Genomic DNA, 27,568 nt, shown 5'->3' with positions numbered 1-27,568 from the left:
ACTTCAGTAGTAATGCTGGATCAGTGAAGAGGTCCACTTAGGCAGCAGATTTTCGTAACGGAGGATTTTAAAGTGTGCGGAAAATGCCCAGGGGTTGTGGGACAAGAGCAGGCAGTCCTGGTGTACTACAGTACAATGGTGGGGTTTGAAATGTGTTAAGTCAAACTAGTGCCTTTGCAGAAGTAGTTGCGTTAGTAGCTGAGTGTGCGGCTTGAGCGAGCAATCGTGAACTGGATATCAATCATCCTTAGAATTGTCAATGGCGGCGGCCGCAGGAGACGAGTCTGGCATGCGGCTACGCCGGTAAAGACGGTAGCCCTTTCGGCAGAGAAGGACGAACCAGTAGACCTGCGGCGCCAGGATGCAAAAGTTGCCCAGGTTGGCGGACAGCGGCAGGTGGAAGGGCACGCTGTAGAGCGGGATGGCGTAGTGGCGGCCGTACACCCAGTACATGTAGGGGAAGAGGGCGATGCGGCACATAAAGAAGGTGAGCAGTACCATGCCGCCGTTGGCCTTGTGCAGCCAGCAGTCCTGGAGGCTGAGCTGGTGGAGGAGACAACAAAAGTGAGGGAGGGATAGAAAGAGGAGGTGGATGATGAGAACATTTTTAAAAGTAGCACTTAGAGAAGCAGTGACTTGAAAAATATACTGTGTTAACTGACCCTTTGCTAAGTCCCGCCTCCCCCCGGTTACTGTTGCTAGGCCTGTCAAGCTTTCATGTCAATATGCCGTTTTCAAAATAAACTGCTACATTCATGATATCGTGTTGATTTGTGGGTGCAGTGTTGTGCATGAAGAGGACATTAAATCCCTGGAGCCAATCCAAGCGTCAGGTACCCTACGTCTCGGTAATTCACATGAAGGGACAACAATGATCTGGTACAGCGGGGTGAGTCAATATATTGTTTCATTTTAAGCTAACAAGCTAACGTTTAGTCATTACTCTGTTTGAAACTTTTAGCGGTTTACTGTTAGCAACATGTCCGTAAATGGGAGACCTGTGGGAACCCATAAAACCCACTTTAATTCAGATATCTTGAGGTTAAGGGAACCCTTTGGGACCATGGCAGTTTTTTCCCTCGCCAAGATCTTGCCTTACTGTGGAGCGTTATTTAGCCCTCGTCCCGACAAGCTAGCATGACATGGTTAGTACGGGTGCATTCCTTAGATCGTGTTTCTGCACAACCTCTGAAAGACAAAGTCGGCGAGCCGTGGGGATGTTAAGAGGTTAACTGACAACATCCGTCTAACACTAATGCTGTACGCTGAGCGTCATGGATACATCTGAAAGACCTGGTGACAGCAGCATTTAAAAAAACGATTGTGTCAACTTTAGTCAACTTTGACGTAGCACAGTTAAAGTCGCGGAAAGCTTGCTAACATGCTAACATGCTAAACGTTACGTGCACGTTCATCAGCTAAAGCTCAGACCAAAAAACTGCCTGATGTCATAAAATGGTGAATTATTGTTTTTATTAGTTCTTTTTTAAATAGAAAAGTAAAATCACACTTATTTTCCACAACTCGATTTTGAGATTTTAATTCCTGGACCCCAACGGCTATTGGTACAAGAGCTGCAACAATTCATCGATTAATTGTCAACTATGTGACTTTTGATAACCGATTGATCGGTTTGAGTCATTTTTTTAAAATTCCAGCTTCTTAAATGTGAATTTTTATGGTTTATTTCCTGCTCTGACAGTAAACTGAACATATTTGAGCTGTGGACTAAACAAAGCATTTGGAGGAGGTCATTCCGGGCGCTTTAGAGACCAAACAACCAACTGATTAATTGGGGAAAATCATCAACAGACGTAAATAACTGTTAGTTGCAGGTCTCGTTGCTCTCTCTTCACCATTCTTTACAGACATACTTTAAAACATGTGGTTCTATGATCTTCTTCGTATTGACTTTGCTGTTGAGAGCAGTAAAAAGGTCTGTGAGTGCTGATCAGGACTGAAGGAGGGCAGTGTTTTCGAGGCTCTGCTCTTTGTCTTTGACGACACCAGATGTCACCAAAGACCTGAAAGCCCACGGTTCACTGATTTCACTGGGCTACACACTAAGGCTCTTCTATTCTTAGATTTAGCTGTACTAAAACACACACACACAGCCTCTGACTGTGCAGCCCACGCATGCTCGTCGTGGCGCAGGATGTGACGCCCGTTGTATGAGTGGGACTAATGAGGGCATTAGCCGCTGTTAAGGGGTTAAGAGGCAGGGAGAGTGAACACTGCCGGGGCCTCTCAGCTGAATGCCACTGACTGATGTGGGTTTTTTTTGTTGGTGAGCCATGCACCTTAATTATTGATGATACAGTGACAAGCTGAATCCCCACTGAAATGGAGATACTCAGGTTTTTGATGATGCACGGCCCTGCACATCACCTGAGTAGGGGGAATAACTCTCTTTTTCCCTGGCAGAGACCTGTAATTGATGCTAAACGGCTTCACGGAGTACTTCAACTTTAAAATGACCATTTGTATCTTTAATGACTCTCAGAGCGTGGCCTGAAATTTGTGAAGAAAACTTTTTGTTGCACGTCTCAACGGTGAACGGAAACTCAAAAAACGGAAAAAATCATCACTTTATTTAGTGGTACTGTAACTTACTGCTGCTACACTTCACTGTACTTTACTGTAACTTAGTTCTGTAGGAAATGCTGCTACACGTTTAACACTGTTATCACTTATCGCTCCTTCTCACTTATTTAGTTTGTACTTATTTCATTTCAATCTGCTGTTAAACTGCACGCTGCATGTTGTTGTATATTGTATAAACCTGCGTTTAACCACAATGTCTGTTGCACTCTGTCACACTTAGTTAATTGCTTGATTTATCTGACGTTAGCTTTATTTTGATTTGATTATGTTTATGCGTATTGTTACTCTGACCCTTTCCCACCTTTGTATTGAAACTGTTGCACAGTAATTTTCCTCGGGATAAATAAAGCTTCTTGAATCTTGAATCTTGAAAAGTCTTGATGCATTGAAGAAAATAGGAGTCCATATTTAACACGTTTAACAAATAAACATCTGTTTACACACAGTCTCACCACTTGTGCAGAATAATCAATTCTCATTTAACCAGTCGTACGCTCAGTACTTCACAAACAGATGCACTTTCTCTAAAACCTTACTATTTAACAAAAGGTTCCCCAACTTTTTCATCTCAGGACCCAGAAGAGAAATCTGGCGTGCAGGTATTAAAGATGTCACAATTTAAAACCGGGTCTAAACCGATTTTAAACCTTGATACAAACAAGTAGAAAAGCACAATACTCAGTACCTCTTTAGATACCGTGGCAAAAAGATTCTAAAAAGTCACTTGTTCTTAACAACAATAGTTTACGTTTTTCTGAGTTGTACCTGAACGCACCATGAAGCCCCACGCTTTGCCGTTCATCGAGGGAAAATATTTCCACACTGGCGACTTCAGAGAAACAGGAGGGTGTGACACTTCTGCGGTTTCGCCCTAATCTCTGAATACAGCCGTGACCACGGTGTCTCAGAGTGCAGCCGCAGGAGCTGATGAGCTAATGTTAGCTGCATGCTACCGGCGCTAATCTACGCTGTCTCATCTGTGTTCGTTTTTTTGTAGCTTCGGTAATTTCGATACTATTGAACGGAAAATTAAGATTGTATAGTTCTTTGTGTTAAATGTGATACTGAAGAAGTAGTGATGTAACAATACTTTTGACGACCTTAGGAGGCGAGTTTTCTTCACAAATTCAAGGTGAAAGTCGGGGCAAAAGTGATTTACAAATGGTCGTTTTAATGGTGAAGTACTCCTTGAAGTTCACGTGTGTGTGTGTGTGTGCGTGCGCGTGTGTGTGTGTGTGTGTGATATAGTTTCCAATGCCATTTGTGCCTGCTAGCTGAGCGGGTAGTTGTGGCCAATCTTAAAATGTTCAGACAGAAGGAGCAGCACACAGGACATGACAGGTGTATGACTTCCCAGGATGCATCTGGTGAATGTGTAATTGCTGTCTCACCTGAATAAGTATCTTCCCCAGGGACACGAAGGGTGTGCTGAGCTCTGTTAGAAACAGGCAGCCGATGAAGAAATCCCCCTGCTCCCTCCTGAAGAACTGAGGAACAGACAAACAAGAGCGCACGCCGTGAGCAAACAAACATAGGCATGGAGAAAAAACACAGCTGGCCTTCAAGGACAATTTCTGGGACAGTCTCCGTGGAAATGTGCTTAGAGAGGCGTCAACAGACAAGGTGCAGTAACCACACGTTTCTCAAGGTTGATTCTGATAGATTTGGACTGAAGGTGTGGTTAGCTTTATATCATATTCTATATTAATGTTTTGTTTAATATCTGTGGAGAGAGGATGAGAGTGCGCTTTGGTTATAGCAGGAAGGCTTGGACAGGATTTCGTCAGCCTCCTCTTCAGTTATCAGTCGACAGCAGCACTTTAGATGCTCAGTGCACCTGAGAGATGTCAATACAACAAAGCTAAGGCCAAAATGGCTCCGCAAGCTTGCCTCCTTTTCTGCTGTGTGAGGGGTGTGGGAGGGAGGGAGGGAGGGAGGGATGGTCTCTAAAAGCCCAATAAAGGTGGTGGCTGCTGGTTACTCGCAACATTTCCTAAAAAGAGTGACTTTTTTTGCTATTTATGCTGGGATGGCATCACCTGATGTCAGACAGAATTGTTAATGAGTTACCCTCAGTTTCTATCTTCAGTCTGACAAAGCCTGCACTCGAACCGATTTCCATGGGGGAGGGGCGGGGTATACCCTGGAAAGGACGCCAGTCTATCGTAGGACAGAGAGACCAACAGAGACAGACAAACATTCACACCTACGGGTGATTTAGAGTCATCAATGAACCGAACACCTGCACGTCTTTGGACTGTGGGAGGAAACCGGAGAACCCGGAGAAAACCCACGCAGACACGGGGTGAACATGCAAACTCCACACAGAAGGGCCGGGATTTGAACCGGGAACCCTCGTGCTGTGAGGCGACAGTGCTAACCACCACACCAACACGTCACTTTAACAAGAATCACACCTAATCGATCAAAATCTGACATTGAATGAGTCATTGAAGGAGAGTGTAACGCCATTTTACAGCTGCAGCATTAGCATCCATAAATTGCAGCGGCGGCGGCGTAGTGGACAACCCCCACGAAATGACCTCATTCAATCCTATAGCGATTCAAAAGTCTAAAAATCTGCCGGATTAAATGATTCAATCCCTGTTAAAGTTAACCAGAGCGCAAAAAGTAGTCAGCTTTTCCATTCATTTCTGATCATCAAATGGCAACAACCTTCTTTGAAGTGGTCCCTGTGACACTGGACTGGCTACAATGTAATCAAACTGGGCCCCTGCACAAGAACCATACATGTCAACTCAACTAAACCAACTAACGTTCCCTCTGGATGCAGACAGGAAGTAGTTGTGGCTAGTTATGCTACAAATGGATCCTTATAACCCCAGACCATCGGGACCATACAGTCTATGGTCTGAACCAAGGCAAGGGATGACATCATCATCAGTGGCTTTGTTATTGGTCCAATTCAAGTGATGTATTTAGTCACCGGTAAACACTAAAATACAAATACCTTGTTAACTTGACACGTTTGTGTGACATTTCCCAACTTTACGAGTTTAGGGAGGGTCGCCCGACAACTCCAATAAACAGGAGACTGGTTCACAATGGAGAACCACCCTCCCCCACTCCCTCCCCCACTCCCTCCCTCCCCCACTCCTTCCCCCACTCCCGCAACAAGCCGGTGTAGCACCACGTTATAAACTCTAAAGTAAATATGAATATTTCACTTAATTATCCATTAAATAATTTCAAAAGTCAACCAAAGTTTGGTAGTTTCTTTATCGAGTATCAAAGTATATCCTGTTCACACCACATGCACAGATGCACCGAGCATGTTTCAATCCTAAATTAGATAAAGGTGGATTAAATTTAAGACGGACACCTAGAGTAAAAGTCTCTCCCGGATATTGGTATGACAATTCCTACATTTGATTTTGTACGCTGTAACCATACAGGCAGCCTTATTCTACCACAACTTCGCATTGGCAAACAAGCAGCGTGAGGCGAGCCAGGGCAGAGATGGGAGTAATGTCCTGTACATAAGTAATGAATGAAGCTTTCAAATATTGACCAATGGACAGTGCTGTGTAGTTAGAGAGGGCCATCCTAGAAGAGGTGAGTCAGTCTGGATGGATAAAGAGACTCCAGACAAAAGACAAGCACTGACTGGTAGCCTAGCTCGGCCGTGCGCTGATGATGAATAAAGCATGAGTGGCTCCAGACATGGTCTCGCCATCTGCCCATGAAAGAACGACTGAGACCACAGAGGGGAACTTTACACCAACACCTAACCGACTACCTGGCTACCTCATCCCAAATCCACCTGTCATGGGTGTGTGTTACCTTTGTCTATGCACGTTTGAGACGGCATCCTTTAAACGTTACCTTGAACATATTTAACACCAGTTGAGTTGAGTGTATCTCGTAGATGCCGCTTAGAGTACAAACAAAGGTCACATGGATTGGTCACAAGGTCTCCAGTCTTGAGCCTTGATCTTATAATTGTGATGTGAGAAATGTCTGAATGGGCTAAAACGGACCGGATTTTTGAGCCGCAGAACACTAGTTTGCCTGCAGCCACAGTGAACAACAGATGCCTTTGTGGTCACTAGTGTCTAATGCTTACTGTGTGTCCAAGGATTCATTTGAACTTTCTACTACATGTGCACGTTAGGATGCATTTACATGATTTGCCACTAGCTAAAACACTGATCAGGTTCCATCTATACATATTTGCAGTCTTGACTAACCGTTGTGATGATGTAACCATCATTTAAATGTAAATACTTGGCTAAAATGTAATGACATGGTTGTAGTGATTAGCAACACCGGGGCTGTGCGGCCTGTACCAGTCCGCAGCTGTCCGAATAGAGAAGGTTTATCTGGGTCTGGATTGGTGAACTGAGGGTTAAGGATCGGTAAATGACGGTTGGCTGTAGAGGTCAGGGGGAAAAAGTCCAAATTAGCATTATCTAGGTGTAACAGCAAACCAAAAGTCCAGGTGTACGTCATACCAGTCCTATCCCAACTCTCCCCCAACTCTACAGTCGCCTCACGCCTCCTGTGTCTTGCCCAAAAAGTTGCACTTAGACAAACTGCTCCTGCGTTTCTTTTCCCGTGCACTGACTGAACAGCCAATCAGTTACCTCTCTCACTGGAGGGGCTCCGATGGCTTCACAGCTGATTCAACATGCTGAATCAGCCGAAAAACAGCCGATAAGGGATGACTGAACCAACGGTGCGGGACCCTGTAAAAAACTAGGTTGTCTTGGTGTGTTCCTGCCTTTGGAGCAACAAGGTCTTTATGAAATTAGCCCCATAAGTTCTCAAAATATAACATTTATTTCATCTAGGGCTGAAACAATTAGTAACTTGTTTACACTCGATTACAAAAATGGCAAAATCTCTGCCTCGATGATTCGTTTAATTCCAATCTTGCGCGTTATGCGGTCTGTTCAGCGCAGGGATCATCGCTCCACAGGGTGCGTTTTTGCGGATGCACACCAAAACAACACAAATTATACATTTTTACGCAAAATTATAATTATATAATAGATTTATTATCCGATTACTCAATTAATTGTTGGAATAATCGGTAGAATACTCGATTACAAATAGCTGCCACCCTAATTTCATCCTTAATTGTGTAAATTAACATTCAATCAACACATCATCTTAACTCTATGGTTCAGTTCACTTAAAAGGTTTTCCCTCCTGCTGCGGGCTCGCTGGATGACTCCACTGGCTCGAGAGTGGCATAAAGTTGATGAGTGAGGGAACAAGAGGAGACTCAGAGGGAGGGGTGGAGAGTCTAGAGAGAAGAGGAGGACGGCCGCTGCAGCTGGAGCTGAATAATGTAGGGTAATGTGATCTCATATTGCCACTGCAAACAAAAGGGCCGGGTTTCCACTGCACCTGGCCTCCTCACCTCGGATACAACTTTGAGAGGAGAGCGGCCGCGCTACACGTTTTCTGTAAACTCTGTGGCGCATAAATACTCAGACGGAGAAAGCAGAATAACAATTTTCATCAAGTGCGGGATCAAATTTATATTTTAGAGAGAAAATTAAAGGCTCTGTATACGACTCCAATAAAGTATTAAGTGAAGTTTCCACACTGACATCAGAATAAGGCATTGCTCATGCTTTACAGCTCAAACTGTGCCCAAAGTGAACTTAGGTGTAACAGTTCAGTAGGTTTCCAATTTGCCGTTCATACCTGCGCTAAAAGTCATCATGGTCCACTGTACCTCCCCTCTTGTGTCGCCTGCCCCCCTCCTCCCCCGCCCTCGCTTAGAAACCGGCTGCATATTCATCCATTTAAATAATTTCCCTGTGCTTTCTTGTACACTGAGATCTTTGCCTAGTCCTTGATTTGCCTCTGGAAACAACCTGCACCTTTGATTCTCTCGTCCTGTCCGTTCTTATTGTATGTGTCCCTTTGCACACTTACAAATATATCTTTTGTTGCTATTTGTTCAAAGAATCAGTCATTGCTCGATTACTGTTCCCTTCCTTTTCCTGACGTTTACTACCTTGAAGCCTGAGCAGAGCGAACCACGTTAAATGGACCACATTTCATAGTTAGCCTTTGACCAGTTCTGCAAATTTTAAGCACTGGGAATTTAGTTATACAATGTACACTGACGCATTTGTGTGATCGACCTCTGATGCTCGAGAAAGCATACCCCAAAGGAAGGTAATAATAATAATAGTAATACACAAAGCTGCATTTCAAGAGCGTACAAATGCACTGTTCATTAAATCAGGATTGTTTAAACTCAAAAACATCATAGAATTGCAGACGTTATTGGTAAAGTTTAAAGCTAGAAACAGAATCCTACCAGAGGACGTACAAAAGTTGTTGTTTTTTTACATCAGAGAATAAAAATCATAGGAGAAAGTTTGACTTTAAACATCCGCGTGTGCACGAACAACATTAAAACAAATGTGCTCGTCTGTTAAAGGTGTAAAACTGTGGAGGATGAATTCAAAAGTCGGCTGAATATTTTTCAATATAAAAGATTGTATTTAACTAAACATATTGAATCATATAAACCTGAGGACTAGCTGGATGTATGTGTTGTGTAAACTGTTCTATAGGTTGAGTATTTAAGTGGGTGAGAACTGTGCGAGGGTCGGGGAAATCAGGGGACGCCATCACATGTTTGTGTTCTGTTGAAAACAAATATAAGACTTGTATTCTTCTTATCTGCTCCTTTCCATTCATGTAAATGTTTAAATGTATGTAAATGTAATTGTGAATTGAATGTATCAGTGTGCACAGGGTAATGAACAGGCATTTTCATGAAAGGAACAAATAAATACAAATACAAAAAAGGTCAAAAGTCTGCTGTAAAGGGAGGAGTGCGACACGTTCCCATGGGGATAACCGCACGTGCTTTGGGACAGTCTTACTTCAAAGGTATTCAGTGTTGGTGCAGAAGTAGAAAAAAAGATGTGAGAAGGAAATCCACGCAAACTTTCACACAAGTTGCAGCGAAGGGTTGTTGGTTTCGGAAAGTTATAGAGGCCGTTCGGTGATCCAACGAGTACTTTGGTAAAGAAGTGTGAAGACCTTTACCCTACGGGAGCGACAACCTAAGAGCGTGATCACACTGTCCTTTTGGCCGCGGCCAAAACCGGTTTTTCAGCTAAAGTCTAGTACCTTTAAGTAGTGTGAGCGCACCCGCTCCGCGCTCAACTGGGGCCAGCTGGGCCGCCACGGCCCGCTTGAAAGAGGTGGGCTTTAGCGGAGCCGTTTGCACATGTACGAGCACGAGCGTGCGCATGTGTATGAGCACGAGCACGAGCCCTACGGCAGTAGCGTTATGTGCGCCTGTTTGGACATGTAAATAGAAGGACAGACCATGCGCGGATATTTAACAACAACAACAATGGTGGTGAAAGGTTCACGTTGGTGTGATGCGGAGGTGGAGTGTTTACTGCAGATTTGGTCGATGAAAAGATTCAAAAACAGTCGACAAGACGCACAAAAACTCCGAGGTCTGTGGAAAGATTTGTAAACAAAGCCACACACACGCGATCAATGCGTGTGACGTGTTACGGCTTGAAGGCGTATGGACAGCAAGAAGCATTGGCCGAGGCCCAGGTAGTGTGAGTACAAACGGGGCTGGGGCGCGGGGGGGAGAGGGAGGGGGGACAAGAACCCTAAAGTCCGGGTCGTGGTCCGGGGGGACAGTGTGATCACGCCCTAATTTAATTTGGACTATTTTGGTTAACGGAGAGCAAAACAGTTGTCGAACCCCTTAAGACTCGAGATTTTACAGAAAGCAGGGGGTTAAAAGAGAGGGGTATCCTGGCAGACGTTATATTATGAATTCAAACGTAGTGAATCTTCCCTGCATTTCAGCCTCAGAGTCCATCTCATTTGATTGGTAATGCGGGACAGTGGGCATCACGTGAGTTTTATTGTGGCCACTTAAGTAATCATTAGGAGATAATGCAGCTTAAAGCAAAGATTGATTTGAAAACAGTGCACCAAATTACAACACACACTAAGAACGCATTACTGGCAGTGGACGGTACAGAAGGAACACATGACTTATCACAACCTCTCTCTGATGCATTGTGTGATGTCAACAGCACCAGTAATCCTTTTAATTCCTTTGTTCTATAAAATATTAGAAAAAAAAGAATAATGTTGAGACAGTTCCTTGTTTGGTCTGTAAAAATATATTCAGTTTACTATCATGGAAATCCAAAACATAAAAAACACAACTTTTGATTTAATTTAGCTTAAAAAATAACTAATTAATGAATCGATTATGAAATGATTTTCTGTTGATCGACTAGTTTAAACTCTAAAGCTAAATTATGCAAATAAAGGCGCACTCACACTGTCCATCCGTACCGTGCCCCAGCACGTTCCACGGCTAAAGTCTGGTTCCTTTGACCAGTGTGAGTGCAACCGAACCGAGTCTAGGAGCGACACGCTTGCCGTCCACGGCTCGTTTGGGAGAGGTGGGCTTTAGTAAAGCACGTTTGCACATGTACGAGCACGTGTACGAGCACGTGTACGAGCACGTGTACGAGCACGAGGCCTACGGCGGCTCTCAGGTCATTTCCTGTGTTCCTGTTGGGACACAGAAAAAAGAAGGAGGGACCATGCGCGGACATTTAAAACAATGGCGGTGAAAGGTTCACGTTGGTGTGATGCGGAGGTGGAGTGTTTACTGCAGATTTGGTCGATGAAAAGATTCAAAAACAGTCGACAAAAAGCACAAAAACTCAGAGGTCTATGGAAAGATCTGGAAACAAAGCCACGCATCGCCATGACGTCATCAATGCGTGTGACGTGTTACGGCGTGATGACGTATAGGCAGCAAGAGGCATTCGCCGAGGCCCAGGTAGTGTGAGTACAAACGGGCCTGGAGGGGGGGACAAGGACCCTAAAGCACGGGGCACGGGACGGAAGGACAGTGTGAGTGCGCCCTAAAGTCAAATGTTTCCCTTATGTTTAAGAAAGAAGACTAGTATGTACTTGTTTTGGGAAACTTACAGTAAAAGCACCAGTAATGATCTAAATCATGGCTTTAGAAAGCAGAATCCCACTCAAATACATTTACTTCACAGCAACAATTAAAACCCAAACAATGAAGAAAACTGGTGTCACTGTCACACGTCGAACAACCCAATGAGATCAACGACAATCGTAGTAAACAGTTGGTAATCCCAGCGCAGATGAAGATCTGTGATGCTTATGGTTTTAGCAGCAACTCTGAAAGACGGTGATTCCTACCGGCAGCTACTGCAGCAGGCGAGTGATCCGTCACTACCAGAACCTGCATTACGTTCAGTTTGGATCTTAATTATTGGCCTTAAGTGAAGACAGGACACCCTCATCGACACCGCCTCATTATTCTCTCTTCCCTCCCTCCCCTCTCCTACTCACCAGTGTGACAGGCAGCAGGATTGTGAGCAGGGCGATGTGATGCAACACCAGCAGGAACTCTCTGCGGACGAAGGAGTTCACGGTCCTCAGTGAATGCTGCTTGTAGTCCTCGTGCCCTTTGACGCGGAAGCGGTGGTAGTGACTGAGGTACATGGCGAAGATGTCGTAGGTCATGTACGGCACGCCGAACCAGATGACAAAGTAGGTGGCCAGCCAGTGCCTGAGGAAGAACAAAAAAAAAAATACATGTGAATACTCTGCATCTGAACTCAACGGCTCCCTCTGCTCCTGTTTTTAATGATTGGCCTTAAGCATGTCTGTATATGAATATACTATATGTATGTATGGTTTTGAGGTTCGCATGTTCTCCCCGGTTTCCTCCCACAGTCCAAAGACGTGCAGGTGTTCGGTTCATTGATGACTCTAAATCACCCGTAGGTGTGAATGGTTGTCTGTCTCTGTTCGTCTCTATGTGTCCTGTGATAGACTGGCGTCCTGTCCAGGGTGGACCCCGCCTCACGCCCGATGTCAGCTGGGATCGGCTCCAGCCCCCCTAGACCCCGACAGGGACAAGCGGTTGAAGATGAATGAATGAATGAATGAATGAATGAATGAATATGTAAGAAGGGCGGGGGTTACTGTACCAAATGTATGAAAAGTGCTTTACAAATAAAGAATGACTGATTTATTGAACATGACAAGGAGATCCGTTGCATCGAACCAAGCGCTACCAAAGCGTGAGTTACTCCATGAGACAAACAAGCACAAGAAGAGGGAGGTGGGACATGGATGTAAATCACATCAAGCGAAATGTGGTGAAATGAAATACTACAGAATTTAAGAAAACCCAGCAATTAGGTTTCTGACGGAAAAAACGCTGTGGTTGTGAAATGAAGCCTGCCGTGTGACAACGATGGTCAAATGCATCAACGTTACAGTACATGAGGAAAACATGTAATGTGCGGTAAACCACTTCGCTGTGGAAACCTCACAAGACCACAGAGGCCATGACGTATGGCTCTGGTCAGCAATACGCTGAATGCTAAACTAGGCAGGGCTCTAACTAACTAAACTTTAAGAGAAACTTATGGTTGCCATTTTTAGTCACCTTATATTTTGAGTAATTAAAATAAGAGGAGGCTGGGAGGAGGCCTCGGGGAAGACCCAGGACCAGGTGGAGAGATTAGATCTCCACACTGGCCTGGGAACGCCTCAGGATCCCCCAGTTAGAGCTGGTTAATGTGGCCCGGGAAAGGGAAGTTTGGGGTCCCCTGCTAAAGCTGCTGCCCCCGGAGACCCGACCCCGGATAAGAGGCTGAAGATGAGATAAAATAAGTGTTTTCACAGACAAACAATGTAATGTGCTTCACCATGGCCGACTGCATAAACCAGATGCCTGTGTGCACGAAGCAAACGCTCAATGGTGTCAAGACATTTTGACCAGAACTGATACAGCCCCACTCAACATTTATCAGTATACGGTGAGATAAGCTGACCCGCTCACAGTCTACGATGAGATAATGATTAAGCAGTATTAGCGTAGATGGTACACGGAACGACCTTTAGTTCCAGTACAAGCAAACACACAAGATCTTATCTGACCTATATGCCTTACATCGCTCACATGAGCGTGCAGAGGCTTTAACGGCAGGCTTATGTAAGTATAGTATAACAAACTGCTTGGATGGCTGCAGCACTCTAATGAGCGCCCGATTACCGTGATGGTTAATTATGTGGACAGCACGGAGTAAAGCTGCGGGGCAGCGCTGAGCTACTGACCTCCGACCTCTGACTGGGCTCTCCAGCTCTTAAGGTCAGTGAATGGAGATTAAGAGCAAGAAGGCAAAACAAACCGCTCCGGTTAGAAGGAAGGCGACACAAGTCAATTCTGCAGCTTATATGGTGTTAAAGGCAATGGAAAATACAGATGTTGTGTAAGCACAACCAGAAACGTCCTTTATAGAAATATATTTACATACCAACATACATCGTAATACATAGTAGTAGTCTAGAGCAGTGGTTCCCAACCGGTGTACCAATGATTGTGCCCGTCCAGGTGTGCCGTGTCCATATTTTCTTCTCACTTAACACAATACCAAAAGATTCCCCTTGAAGGTCCATGACAGTCCGCCATAATGTCCTATGTTATTTCATTGTTTGTGCTCAGAAGCACATCAAAGGCCTTTACGCACGGGGCCTTTTTTTTCCGCGGGATTAATTTGCACGTAATTTGAACAGTTCTCATGTGTCCAGGTCGTCGTTATCCCTAAAGCAATTTCAGTCAAAAGCAACTGGACTTGGTTATTTGTCTAGGAAGACGTTTCACCTCTCATCCAAGAGGCTTCATCAGTTCATGTACGCATCTGACCAGGCTGGGACTGTTCCCACTAACTATATTATGTATTTCACAGATTTTCTAAACTTTCTCAGCGTGAATAAAGACATCAACCGATCACGTTGTGTTGTTTACTTATGAGGATTATAGGTTAAACAACGCAGAGCCGTGCTACCACACCTCATACCTCCGTGGATCAGACTGAAAACTATTCGACTCTTTCAACGTCGACAAACGCCGTGCAGACAGCTCCGCTTCTTCCGTTCGTACCTTTCACAATAAAAGCACTAGAAACACACTAAGTACTTAACTAATCTCTAGTTCTTGCACGAGCTGCCACGTTTGCGCCCTTAAATTTATTGTTGTTCATGTAAATGCGCTGAAGGCACAATGAAACAGGAGAGCGACACTGATGCTGCGCCCTGACTAGCTTTGAAACAATGACAAAGCTTATTTTATGCTCAGTAAATATCTTTGTCACAGTCGGATTAACTGCTAAACGGGTTTAAATTTCCTGTAGGATATTCAGTTTTCATATACCGTCATACCGGTGCATAGCTGAACGAATTGCTGTTAGCCTTTAAAGGGCAGCAAAATATATAATATTGTTTGCTGTAAAGAGCTTTACAACCAGAGGAAGCTGTGGATGTATTGAGAGTTAACCCCAGTGGACTGCATACCCTTCTTACTACAGTTACAATAATAAATAACCCGCAGAGAAGTCTCTTTAACAGGGCAGAGCACCATGGCACACAATCATTTGACACAATCATTTTGAAACACTAATAATTAAACTTAAATAACAAAGGGACACCACCAAACATGCATGTTTTTTATTCTGTGTAGTCCTGACAATAGAATAACAGACAGCATAGGGATAAGGTATCCTTTAAAAATATGTATCAGCCAAAGACTCAACTATCGATATCAGCAATGGCCTCAAACAACCCGCTGGGCTCTAGTGAGCGCACACAAAATGTTGACAACAGCGGTGGGTCAAATTTCCACCAGGCAGTAGGTCTGGGAACTGGGATATTGTTTAACATCTGTCTGTTTCTTGCCCTATCTGATTTCTCTGGGTGTGATGTTGCTGCGTTCCCAGATGGAGGTATAACCGATGCAACGTTGGACAAAACTAAACCAGAATTTTACTTTGAAAGGATAAACTTTTGTGACACCGTGCTCTCAGCCGTTCAGAATATCGCTTCCTGCAAAAACCTTGCTAAAAATTACTGCATCTGAGGCAATGAGGGCTAAATAAAGTGACAGATTGTGATTTAGTATTAGAGTATTCATGGGTCTGACTCTGGCGCATGTGTCTCATAAGCTCCGGGCCGTGTGCACGTCACAGGGCAGCAGAACTGAGCAGCGTTGTGGAGGACTTAAGCCCTGTGGGTGAAGGGGAGGGTGGGGTGGTGTGGAGATTAGCAGCCTGAAACTGGGGCCTGCCCGGGTCTGGCTGCTGACTCAGTAGGATTAATACGCTAGCATTAGCTTAGCGCAACACTTCCCTAAACTGCACTGGGAGGCTAACGCTATGCTAACCCTAAGTTGCTGCCAGGTGGTTGATGCAGAGGCGGAGCTTGGATGAAAAGAATTGACTGTCCGTGAAAAGAATATATAAATATATATATAAAGTGTAGGTGCACGGGCTGTTTGCATCCCAGTGCAACCGACTGTAGACACAAGGCTGCTAGAACTTTCTCACGTCGCTGAATGGTAAAATTTGTACTTATATAGCACCTTTCTAGTCTTCTCACAACTCAAGGAGCTTTCACAGTGTTTGTCACATTCACCCATTCACACTGACATTAACACTGATGGCAGTGGGCATCTACAGACCATCTAATAACCATTCACACCACATTCACACACCCGTACGCAGCAAGGGGAGCAATTCAGGGTTCAGTGTCTTGCCCAAGGACATTTTGACATGCGGACCGGGGATCTAACCACAGATCTCTCGAATGGAGGATGACCCGCTCTACCTCTGGGCCACAGGCACCCTCACGTTGAAAGGCGTCTCCAGTGTGTGGTAGAGCAGGGTATCGGTACTTAAAACCTTTAACCACTCTAAAAACAGACCTGCCACGGAAGGCCGTTTACACGATCCTGTATAAAAAACCCAAAATTTGGAAAAAAAAACGATATCAAATGCATTCTTTTTGCAGCAGAAAGCTACGACTGCTCTCTGGACCGTCATCACGTTGTTCGCTTGTTATGACGTCATCAAGAAATCTGATATCAGGTGCAAAACCTCGGTTTCAATTACAGATTAAAACCATCAAAATGAGCTTATCTCACAAACTATAAACGGTGCTTCCCAATAAGCAAAAATACCGATGTAGGCACTGTTGGACCGTTGAAGGGGTTAAGGTACCCGTTACAGAGTAGTATTGGTAATTCTCCAGTCAAACAATAACTAGATTTGATCCCTTTTGTACACTTAAAATGACTAGTTGTATATTTTTGCTTGCAGCCAACAACCGCAAGTTCGATTTAATGTGACATGTGATTGGCCTGCTACTGCAGCAGCTGCAGCCCATACAGTCTGTGGAGTGGTTGAGTTAATCACTATCTATTTGACAGTTTGCAGTTCAGCGTGCCAAAGAGCAAAAAAAAAAGGTATCAAATGATGTACTCTATAAGTATCTGTATCACTTTAATTGGTATTGGTATGGTAATTTGTTAAAGCATACCCAGCCCTAGTGTGTGTGTGTGTGTGTGTGTGTGTGGGGTGTTTGATACTGAAGTTACAGCCAGAGAGGGACGTCCCTTCACATTTCTTTCATGATTTAATCAAACTCAACCTTCTGACACGGACCTGATGGGAGCAGATGAGAATGTGTGATGAAATCATTGGGATTCAGAGGTGTAATGGTTTACATATTTAACGATATCAAGTCTGACCTGTCGTTAATGACGCTGCCCCGGCACGCTGACACGACGATGACTCCCGCCGTGGTTGCCATGACGGCATGGATGGAGGACACCAGTCTGAAAGAGAGAGACGCATAAAAAGATTGAGAAACGTCATAACAAACAAACAAAACAAACCAGAATTTGAAGCAGAGTGGGACCTCCGTTCTGAGCCAATAGGGAGATTTGCTCGGTCCCTGAATTGACCTGTGATTGGCCAGAGCCGGCCGTCACAGGCCAGGAGAAGGTGCAGATATCTAGTTTTCTCTCAACCTTGACAGAAGATTATTCCGCATCCCCCCCAACATCACAAAAAATAAACTGTCTAACCCAGATTTAATCACACTGCGGGCAGCTACAGCTTTAATTTAACTTTAGGGTGGTATGTCTTGTGCTTTTAGCCATGCTAGTCCTGGCAATGTGGGTCTGATAGTGAGCATGCTAACACGCTAAGCTAAGATGGTGACCATCTCATCGGTAAACATTATGCCTGCCAATGTTAGCCTTCTCTTTCTGAGCGTGTTAGCATGCTGACCGTAGCCACGTAGCTCAAAGCACCGCTGTGCCAAAGTACAACCTTACAAAACCGGCGTCCAACAAAATCATATTTACAAAGATTAGAAACAGTGTCCCTTCAGGTGAACAACTCAAGTTCAGTGTACCATCGAGGGATTAGCCGTGCTTGACCTCGACTTTCCTCGGCCATAAATAGACCCGTGACATAGGAGAACTTGGTAGGTCTCTATTAGAAGTGTCACTGTGTGAGGCGGCGTAAGACACACATGACCTTCACAGGCACGGCACCTATCTTAAGAGTGCACTGGAGAGCCACGTACCTATGACATTTAGAAATACTTAATCGACTCAAATGATGGGTTTAAATCAACAGGTCTGTAAAATTTAGTGTATTAATAAGTTGTCAATTATTTAATTAATCTTACACTACTTTGAGGGTCAATCCATTTGAGCTATTTGTTAAGAAAAAAAAGTTAAAAGTCTTTGATTCCAGCTTCTTAAAAGGTAAATATTTTATGGTTTCTTTCCTCATCTACGACGGTAAACAAATATATTTGAGTTGTGGACAAAACAAGACGTTTGGAAAGTCGTCTTGGACTTCGGGAAAGACTGAAATTCTCACCATTTCTGACGTTATAGACCAAAGACAAAGTATCGTCAGATTTATTGACATTCAAAAATAACCCTTAGTTGCAGCCCTACCAGAGATGTGCTCATAAATTTCTTGGAAATAAGCCACGCAGCATGAAACTAGAACTATTTGTATTTTGTGTGAGGTCAGAGTGACCTTGACCTTTGACCTCCAAATCTAAATCAGTTCATCCTTGAGTCCAAGAGGTCGTTTGTGTTGTGATGTGTTTACCTTGCGTTAACCTGCCAGAGGGACTAAAGATGGAAGAGACAGACGTGCTACCTTGACCTTTGACCTCTAAAATGTTATTGGTTCATCCTTGAGTGGATGTTTGTGCCAAGTTTAAAGAAAAGCCTTTAAAGAGGTTCCAGAGATATCGTGTTCGGAAGAATGGGACGGACGGACAACCTGAAAACATAATGACCCCGAGCATGGCTATCACGGCGCAGAGGTACAAAAAGCATAACAACATGACTAATAGACTAACAAAATCTTAGTCAACTGAGACCAAAATGACTGATTAATAAACTAAAAGGGGTCAGCCATAAACAGATTTGTTAAATAATAACTTATACCTGAAAAGACCTTACTGACTGGATGTTCTGTGGCTGTATTGAAAGAAAAAGCTTTGCTTGCTGATGATTTGTTTCCTCTCTAAGGGTTCAATGGGGTTAATTTCTGACCATTTTGAACAGGACACTGAATTATATCACCAATTTGTTCAAACTATGAATGGCTGCTTTTGCTCACACAAGCTCTCTCCCTGGCTGTTCTCCAACTTGGCAGCACTGACATTAAGCTGCTTTGAAATCAGAAAACATGTAATTTATTCCCCAACACTCACCGCAGCCATAATAGACAGGCGGCCCTTTAACGCACCACTGTATTTAAATGTTTTTAGCTTTTCACTGCACCCTGTGGGTCTGGTTTACATCACCACCTCCTCATCACCACCTACAGCAAATGAACAGAGACAAACAAAGGTTGGTACCTTGTGATGAAGCATCTCGTAAGACGTTTTACTCAGCACTTGCTCGTTACAGATCAGAGGCTTGTGTGGGAAAGACAACTAATCATTTTTCAAACATTTTCTTGTGGTTTGTAGGCCTTGGTTAAGATTAGTACTGTGCTAGGACAGTACTAAAGAGATTTGAGCCGAGGACTATCAATTCAACACCGGAAATTAAACCTATTTGCGTACATAAATACCCCTATAGCAGTCAAAGTTAGGGTCAGGACACAAAGTTAGGGTCAGGATCCAAAATGGGTCGCTTTTTCGTCTCAGGGCGTTTGACGGCTAAAGTCTAGTTCGTTTGACCAGTGTGAGTGCAACCGCTTGCCGGCAAGAGCCCGTTTGGGAGAGGTGGACTTTTGTAGAGCACGTTTGCACAGGCACGAGCGTGCGCACGTGTACAAGCATGAGGCCTACGGCGGTTCTGACATCACTTTATATGCGCCTGTTGGGACATAGAAAAAAGAAGGAGGGACCATGCGCGGACATTTAACAACAACAATGGCGGTGAAAGGTTCATGTTGGTGTGATGCGGAGGTGGAGTGTTTACTGCAGATTTGGTCGATGAAAAGATTCAAAAACAGTCGACAAGACGCACAAAAACTCTGAGGTCTACGGAAAGATCTGGAAACAAAGCCATGCATGGCGATGACGTCATCAATGCGCGTGACGTGTTACGGTGTGATGACGTATAGGCAGCAACAAGGCGGCTGTGGCTTGGTGGCAGAGTGGGTCGTCCTCTGTTCGAGAGATTGGTGGTTCGATCCCCATCTCCCCCTGGTCCACATGTCGAAGTGTCCTTGGGCAAGACACTGAACCCCGAATTGCTCCCCGTGCTGCGCATGGGTGTGTAAATGTGGCGTGAATGGTTAGATCAGATTAGATGGTCTGTAGATGTCCACCACCATCAGTGTGAATGTCTGTGTGAACAGGTGAATGTGACAGACACTGTGAAGCGCCTTGAGTAGTCAGATGACTAGAAAGGCGCTATATAAGTACAAGTCCATTACCAAGTCCAAGTCCAAGAAGCATTCGCAGAGGCCCAGGTAGTGTGAGTACAAACAGGCTTGGGCCGCTTGAGGAGAGGGACAGGGGGACAAGTGCTACAAAGCACGGGGCACGGGACGGACGCACAGTTGGGGTGCGCCCTCGGTCTGAAAAAGATTGGGAACCCCTGACCTATAGGAGAGCCGGACCTGGAGACATGAATATGGAAGGAATCATGGGGCTTGAAAGTTTAAATTGACAGGTCAGAAGGATAATCATTTACCAAGACTCTGCCCTGGTAGCAATGCTCTTTGCTCGAGCTTGTTGATAAGATATCTCAAAAATTACATGTTGGAACGCCATGAAAGTGTGGGTTAGACATTAACTGTCCTCAGTGGCTGATTCCTAACGCTACCAATGAACATATGCCATCACGTCTTATTGTGACTTGTGTTTGACACGGTATCCCAAAAACAATTAACTGAATTTTTGTTGAATTGTCAGAATTACCTTTCGTACACAAGACGTATCAACATGTGTGGATAGGCCAGTTAATGCTCCCAAGAGGATGAACCCTCTTTTTCATTGTTCTATGTTTTGTTTAGTACTATTTTAAATTAACAGACGTTTTAGTCATCCACAAAACTGAGGAACACAATGGATGAATATATATATCTGTCCACCATAGACACGCTTTCTGATGACAAAATCTACTATAGTTACAAATGATTAAAATGGGAAAACTTGAAAAACTGAAATTTCCTATTCAGTGGGGCAAAAGTTGCTCCCCAAATATGTGATTTATTTCCTGAACTGGCAGCAGAACATGTCATTTTGACATATTGGCACAAAACCCCTGACCCTAGCGACTGGGACCATACCCAGATCCGATTAAGAGAGAATATCCTTTGGACACAGTACGACTCGGGTCCCGGGTCAGGTCTCAGTGAGCAGGAAGCGAGACGACACCTGAGTTCCCCGCAGCCCAAGAAAAGCTTAAGACTTTTTAGTCTTGCTGTAAATAATGACCAGCTTTACAAGGCCAATAAAAGCGGCTTTCTTTCCTCTTCTTTTAATCGTGTGTCGCAAACGGCAAGGTTGAGAAACAAAGAGTGCATTTGTGAGGTTCTCCTGCTTGAACCTGCTGCCACCTCGCTCCAATCTCCATGGGAATGCGGCCATGACACCGGCATCGGCACGGCAACGATGGCCACGTGACCGGCGACTACAAAACCACAGGCCTGAGTTGGAAAAGACTAACTGGCCTCTCTCTCTAGGTCTCTCCCCTACGAACTCTACCCCCAGAAACACACACACACACACTTTACCCCCACGCCTCGCTGCCTTCTAGGGCTGTACGGTCACATATCTATCACAAGACCCAGATTTTACACAGCCCATTCATTGTGTGTCCACCAATAACCCCCCCTCGCTCTCTCTGCTGATGAAAGGTTGAGGTTGATGGGGTGAGTAGCGTGTGGAGGGGAAAAAGGGAAGAATGTGTTGCAGCCTTGTTCGGCAATGTTGTCTTTTCTTTCCTGCTGTGTCAGGCCCGGCGAACAACCTCGGCTTCCTTTTCACTATGACCGAGTCTTCCCGTTATACACGGACGACTTGCTCTTTCATGTTCTGTCACACGCACAGTGTCTGACAGTCAGGAGGGGTAGTTTTTTTTTCAGCTCCTCCAGTAAACGGGCTACGTAATCTTTAGTTGCATTGCCGCTGCAGCAGAGCGAGAGGAAAAGTGACAGCAGAGGCGAAAAAAAAGCAAACGGGGTAAAGTGCATTTCACGGCGAGAAGAAACCCTCTCTCTCTTTCTCTCTCCCTATCGCGGCCCTTCAATCATGCAAATGGATGCAGCTACATCACTAACAGTGTTCCTTAACCACTTTGGGAGTAGTAAATAAACAACTAATCAATTAGACAATTATCTGGGTACTTTTGCTAATCGACTCTTTTTTTAAATACCACCTGGCTTCCCAATTGCGACGCCCTTCTTAATTCGTTCTGTATTAATGTTAATTTGTCCGTGGACACGTGACTATACCAGCAACCAAAACAGACACCAAAATAAGGAAAAAACAATGGTATCAATTCTTTTAAATCAACCGAAAGGTGCTTCCCTCCGTATGGTAAATATTAGCTCTAGAGAGAGAGAAACCTACTGTTTCAACAGAGACAGACAACCATTCACACCTACGGGCAATTTTAGAGTCATCAATGCACCTAACACGGGCATTTCTTTGGATTGTGGGAGGAAACCGGAGAACCCGGAGAAAACCCACGCAGACACGGGGAGAACACGCAAACTCCACACGGAATGGCCCAGGCAGGGATGCGAACCCGTAGGTGTGAATGGTTGTCTGTCTCTGTTCGTCTCTATGTGTCCTGTGATAGACTGGCGTCCTGTCCAGGGTGGACCCCGCCTCACGCCCGATGTCAGCTGGGATCGGCTCCAGCCCCCCCGTGACCCCGACCCCGGGATAAGCGGTTGAAGATGAATGAATGAATGAATGTTTCAGCAGTGTGGTCGTTTTTAAAGCTTTTAATATTGTGGCGTCGTCTCCACCATATTATCAGGTGGACCTAATACCCCTTTTAATTCATGGGGAGGTCATATACGTAATATAAATGTATGTCAACTTAAGGTGTTTGGCTGGTGGTCGTGTAAGACCCATTCACTGATTAAACTGTGAGGCAGAAGCAGAAATCATTCTTCGCCCTCTATAAGTCCCAATAAAGAGCCCTGCTGCTGTGTGAAACTTAAAAAGGCATACATTTACTGTGGCCCTGAGACTCGTAAGCTGTCTGAGAGTGTGATGATGTTGAGCATTATAATCTTTTGTGAAGTCTAAGGTTGCCCTTGATACTAAACGAGATCCTTTTAGTTGGTTTTATACATTTGGTGTTAAGCAGTCATCACCAAGGGGGTTTTCATCCTGCGTGTTACCGGGCATCCACACCAAAAGCAATGGAGGCGATGAAAGCGTCAAGCTGCCATTCAAAATCAATGTAAATGACGCAATGACACGCGATGTCGCTTAGGGCGACGCGTTCCGAGCGATAAGAGCGATGTGATGCGTGGATTCAATTAGGATTGAAACTATTAGTTACTTACTTATTAAATGAATGTGAAACTATTCTGGTATTTGATTAATGATTTAAGTAAGTCCCAATGTCTACGGTTACCTAGTTCCTTCTCAATTGTTCTTTTTATTTTATCTGATAATAAACTGAATATCTTGGAGTTTTGGACTTTTGGTCGCACAGAAAAGCAATTTGAAGTTGCTTTTTTAAGGAAATAGTGACCAAATGCTTAATTACAAAATAATTATATCAGCAATGCACATTATTACAAGTCACAGACCTACAGATATATGGTTTGGTCTTTTCCTAACTACAAAATGTATATATTTTTGTCCCAAAGGTGTTAGAAATAGCGATGTTTTCTCCCTATTTTCTGTCATTTTAAACTGTTTGTTCTGAGCATTAGAGTCTCACGGCTCACCGTAACTTTTTTAGAAATATAAAACCAGTTACACATAAAGAGAAAAGGCTTTCTCGGCTGCTTCCCAACAACTGTTTGTGTGGGGATTATCTTTTTTCTGTGCTGATTGAGGATTAGGATTCTTATTCAACAGTCAGTTGTTTGAACTAATATTTATACAGGAAATACAGGATGCTATTTACAATTTATAAAACTGATGAAATAATCTTCACTCCACTAAAAAGTTACAGCGCACCAAACACTGAATACCAGAATAACCCTGGTCATCTTGATGTATGTAGGATCCATGGTTTTAGGACATAAACCCATGTTTTTAGCTCGCACCCATAGCCATTAGCAAGCAAGCTAACGTTTGCCAGCTAGTTGTAATTTGCTACGCATTTAATTTGCGCCAAACGAGTCAGATTAGCCCCAGGGATCTGGATGAATCAGCTGACGTTATCCACTCAAGGCAGTATTTTGCTACGTCAGCTAGCTAGCAGTTTGGCTGCATTAGCAAGCAAGCTAATATTAGCCAGCAAAACCACAAAACCACAACCCTGACATGTATATTTCACATGTCAGGGTTTAGGATTTTTTATCAACACAATGGTTATTGTTGTACCACCACAACATAGAGTCCATTAATGCTGTAACTCCACTGCACACACTCTGCAGCGGGTCAGTCGGCAGCCTGCGGACTAGGGATTGACTGAAATGGGTTCTTTATGGCCGATGCCCGTACCAATTTTTTTCTCGTCAACCTTAGCCGACGACCGATACAGTCCGGCGATTTTCTTGAGCCGATATTTGGAACCGATGCTACTTTCCCCCCTCAATTTATATAATAAAAATTACACAATGATGATAACAAATGTTACGAGTTACGACAATTTTTTTTAAAAGGAACATTTATTGAACTTATAAAAGGCGTCTCAAGCAACACGGAGCTGCCTGTGGACACCTAAAACCAAAAACTATCGCAAACGCAGCAATATCAGTTAGTGCCGATACAACACAATAACTACTTCGGACCCTCAACCAGCCCAAACCCCTGCACCGGGAGTCGGATCCTGGACCAGTCAGGTCAGCCACAGGCCTTAAGTCCACCTCCGGGCCAACGCTGCAGCATATGTGGACAGTGCAGGGTCGTTTGTTGATGTTAGCGGCCTTCATTAAGCTATCACTGTTGGCTGTAGACAAGCTGAAGAGAGGCGAGGGCAAAACGTCACATGATTTGGAGTTTCACGGAAAATTCGCCCTGAAACCTTCACATAGACGTCAGCCCACAGGCTGTTATAGAGAACTGAGGAGGTCGGCGAAGATCTCAATATTTAAGTCTTGCAACGACCCAGTCACCCATTGGCATTTAAAAAAAGGGGTTATTACATATAAAAACGTACACACAGGACCTATGATGACATACACACAGGGCACAGGAACCCCACATGGACTTTAAAAGAGCTAACGACATTTCAGCAAACATCAAATCTGCATGATCCAAGCTATGTGTGTCAGAGTAGATACAGTAGACTTTGGAGACGGGCTAAGTCGTGAACAAGCAGTGTGATACCCCCCGAGGCGGCGGACGCTCGTGAGAACATCTTCCGTCAGATGAGCATTAGTAAATTAGTCGAAGCACTATTCAGGAGTATAGGGTTCAGTGTTTTCCAGTGCATAGCTAACTCAGCAGTCGACCCCGACCAGAGCTCAGAGAGAGGATTAGCAAGAGTGACAGCGGACAAATGAGCATTGAACTGAGCTGTGCACATGTGAGCGAGTCACACTGACCCACACACAGTTATATTATTAATTAGTTATACTATGAAATTCCCTGGTGAGGCGTTTGTTCGATGCTCCTGCCTGTTTAAAAGGAAGGTTTTTGTTGCCACCGTGTGCACAAGATTGCTGGATAAATAATGTAAATATATATTATTATTAATATATTATTATTATTATAGATTGTGTGACTTGCGGCTGTTTACGGGGGAATTGTTGGGTCTCTGTAAATCACCAATAAGTCATAGATGGGGGTTTAGACCTACTCTATAAGTGTCTTGGGATAACTTTTGTCATGATTTGACACTGCAAATAAAATTGAATTGAATGGTAAAGTTACTGAAGAGGCTGCAGATTGAATGACTACTGTTCACAGGATTTATAATAACACACGCATCGAGCTCAGGGTTCGTTCACGGGTAACACAAAATGTCATTTCCTTTGTGGATCTGCCACAAGGCCCCCTGTTGGATGCAAAAAAAGGTTTCTGATGTTAACTGTACATTTGTATCTTTACTGTGTACATGTACTATTCTATATTTCTATATTTTGCATCTGTTATGGATCATTTTGGTATTTGCACTGTCCTCTTTTACCGCTGTAACACTGTAACTTTCCCCACTGTGGCACTAATACAAGGATCATCTTATCTTATCTTAACGGTGTCCCAGATCCTGAAAAACAGGCACGTTAGCATAACTTTTAAACACTCAAACACAGATACACGATGTTCTTTTCTAAATCAGCCTAATCTCACACACATGCACACACAGTACTTAGACTAGCATGTCCATCCAGGTCTAATGCATGGATGTACTCCTGCAGGGGACCCATAGTTTTAACTGTGATGTTTTGCAAAATCATCCTTGTAAAGACACTCTGGGTATATCCCTGTGCCCGTTGTGCACATAAATACGTATGATGGATGAAGAAAAGGAGGATAAAAAGGCATTAAAATACACACAGCGGTGACTCAGTACAGTAGATAATGGTATTACATAAAAAACAACACTTAGCTAGCTAACTGAGCGAGAGGAAGCCACCAAACAAGGTCAAATGCTACACGTTAGCATCGGTGTTAAGTGCTCTTTTAACGCGGTTTGTGGCGTTAAATAACCGATTTAATTGGGTTATTTTTACCTCTCGCTGACCAGCACCACGTCGGCATCGCTCCAGTGTTTGAACACACACGGCAGGATCCTCCTGAAGGCGAAGAAGAGACCGGGGAAAACTACGGCGCCACAAGCTAAAACTTGCAACATCCTGCCCGTTATTTTCCGTTAAACCTGCCTGGAGACAAGACGCTCGCTCGCTCCCCGTTTACACGCGGCGATGAGGCATTTTAACGCGGCCGGGGGGTCGGTGTCTTTTCACCGGGAACAGTCCACCACCATCTAGCAGCGGCACACACATACATACATACAGACACACACACACAAACACACACACACACACACTCTCTTGCTGAGGCTCAGCAGCGGCGGCGGCGGCAGCGGCAGCAGCGAAAGCGAGGAAACGAACGGTTGTGTCCCTGTCAAAATAAAAGCCTTGACCCGGAGCCGGTAGATGGAGGCGAAATAAGCCCCTCCCCTTCCGGTGGATCCCATGGGATTTTATTTTGGAGGAAAAAAATTATGAATGAAATTATATAACGGTATTATTACCCAATAATATGCGACAATTATACCTTTACTATATACTATACCTACTCTGTAAAGTGTCCTGAGATCACTTTTGTTATGATTTGACATTATAAATAAAATTTAATTTAATTTAATTGACAAATGTCAGAATCAGAATGAGAAAACCTTTAATGTCCCTCAGACGGGGAAATTCTTTTGTCACAGCAGCAACAGAAAATTACAAAATAAGGTAAAAAAAAATAGCAAAAATAAGCAATAAAGTTAAATCTAAAAAGGGAA

General features: G+C 44.1%; 1 protein-coding gene across 1 annotated transcript; it reads right to left on the bottom strand.

The window, feature by feature from the left end:
- LOC310957098 (ceramide synthase-like) lies at positions 1-27,098 on the bottom strand. Its single transcript, XM_083927529.1, has 5 exons — positions 26,787-27,098; positions 17,225-17,311; positions 11,980-12,199; positions 3,996-4,091; positions 1-543 (listed from the first exon to the last, which is right to left on the bottom strand). The coding sequence occupies exons 1-5, from the start codon at positions 26,906-26,908 to the stop codon at positions 238-240; spliced, it is 831 nt and encodes a 276-aa protein (XP_083783655.1). The 5' UTR covers positions 26,909-27,098; the 3' UTR covers positions 1-237.
- Positions 27,099-27,568: the final 470 nt, after the last annotated feature.

Source organism: Echiichthys vipera (assembly GCF_963691815.1).
Source record: "Echiichthys vipera genome assembly, chromosome: 14".
Lineage (NCBI taxonomy): Eukaryota > Metazoa > Chordata > Actinopteri > Perciformes > Trachinidae > Echiichthys > Echiichthys vipera.
This window is presented reverse-complemented; position numbering and strand designations above follow the sequence as displayed.

Excerpts from the sequence above, each read along its gene's own strand:
- LOC310957098 (XM_083927529.1), bottom strand. The coding sequence starts at position 26,908 with ATGTTGCAAGTTTTAGCTTGTGGCGCCGTAGTTTTCCCCGGTCTCTTC. Across the intron at positions 12,200-17,224 it reads GGCAGCGTCATTAACGACAG|GCACTGGCTGGCCACCTACT; the intron begins GTCAGACTTGAT and ends GTTCTTCCTCAG. Across the intron at positions 544-3,995 it reads TGGGGAAGATACTTATTCAG|CTCAGCCTCCAGGACTGCTG; the intron begins GTGAGACAGCAA and ends CTCCTCCACCAG.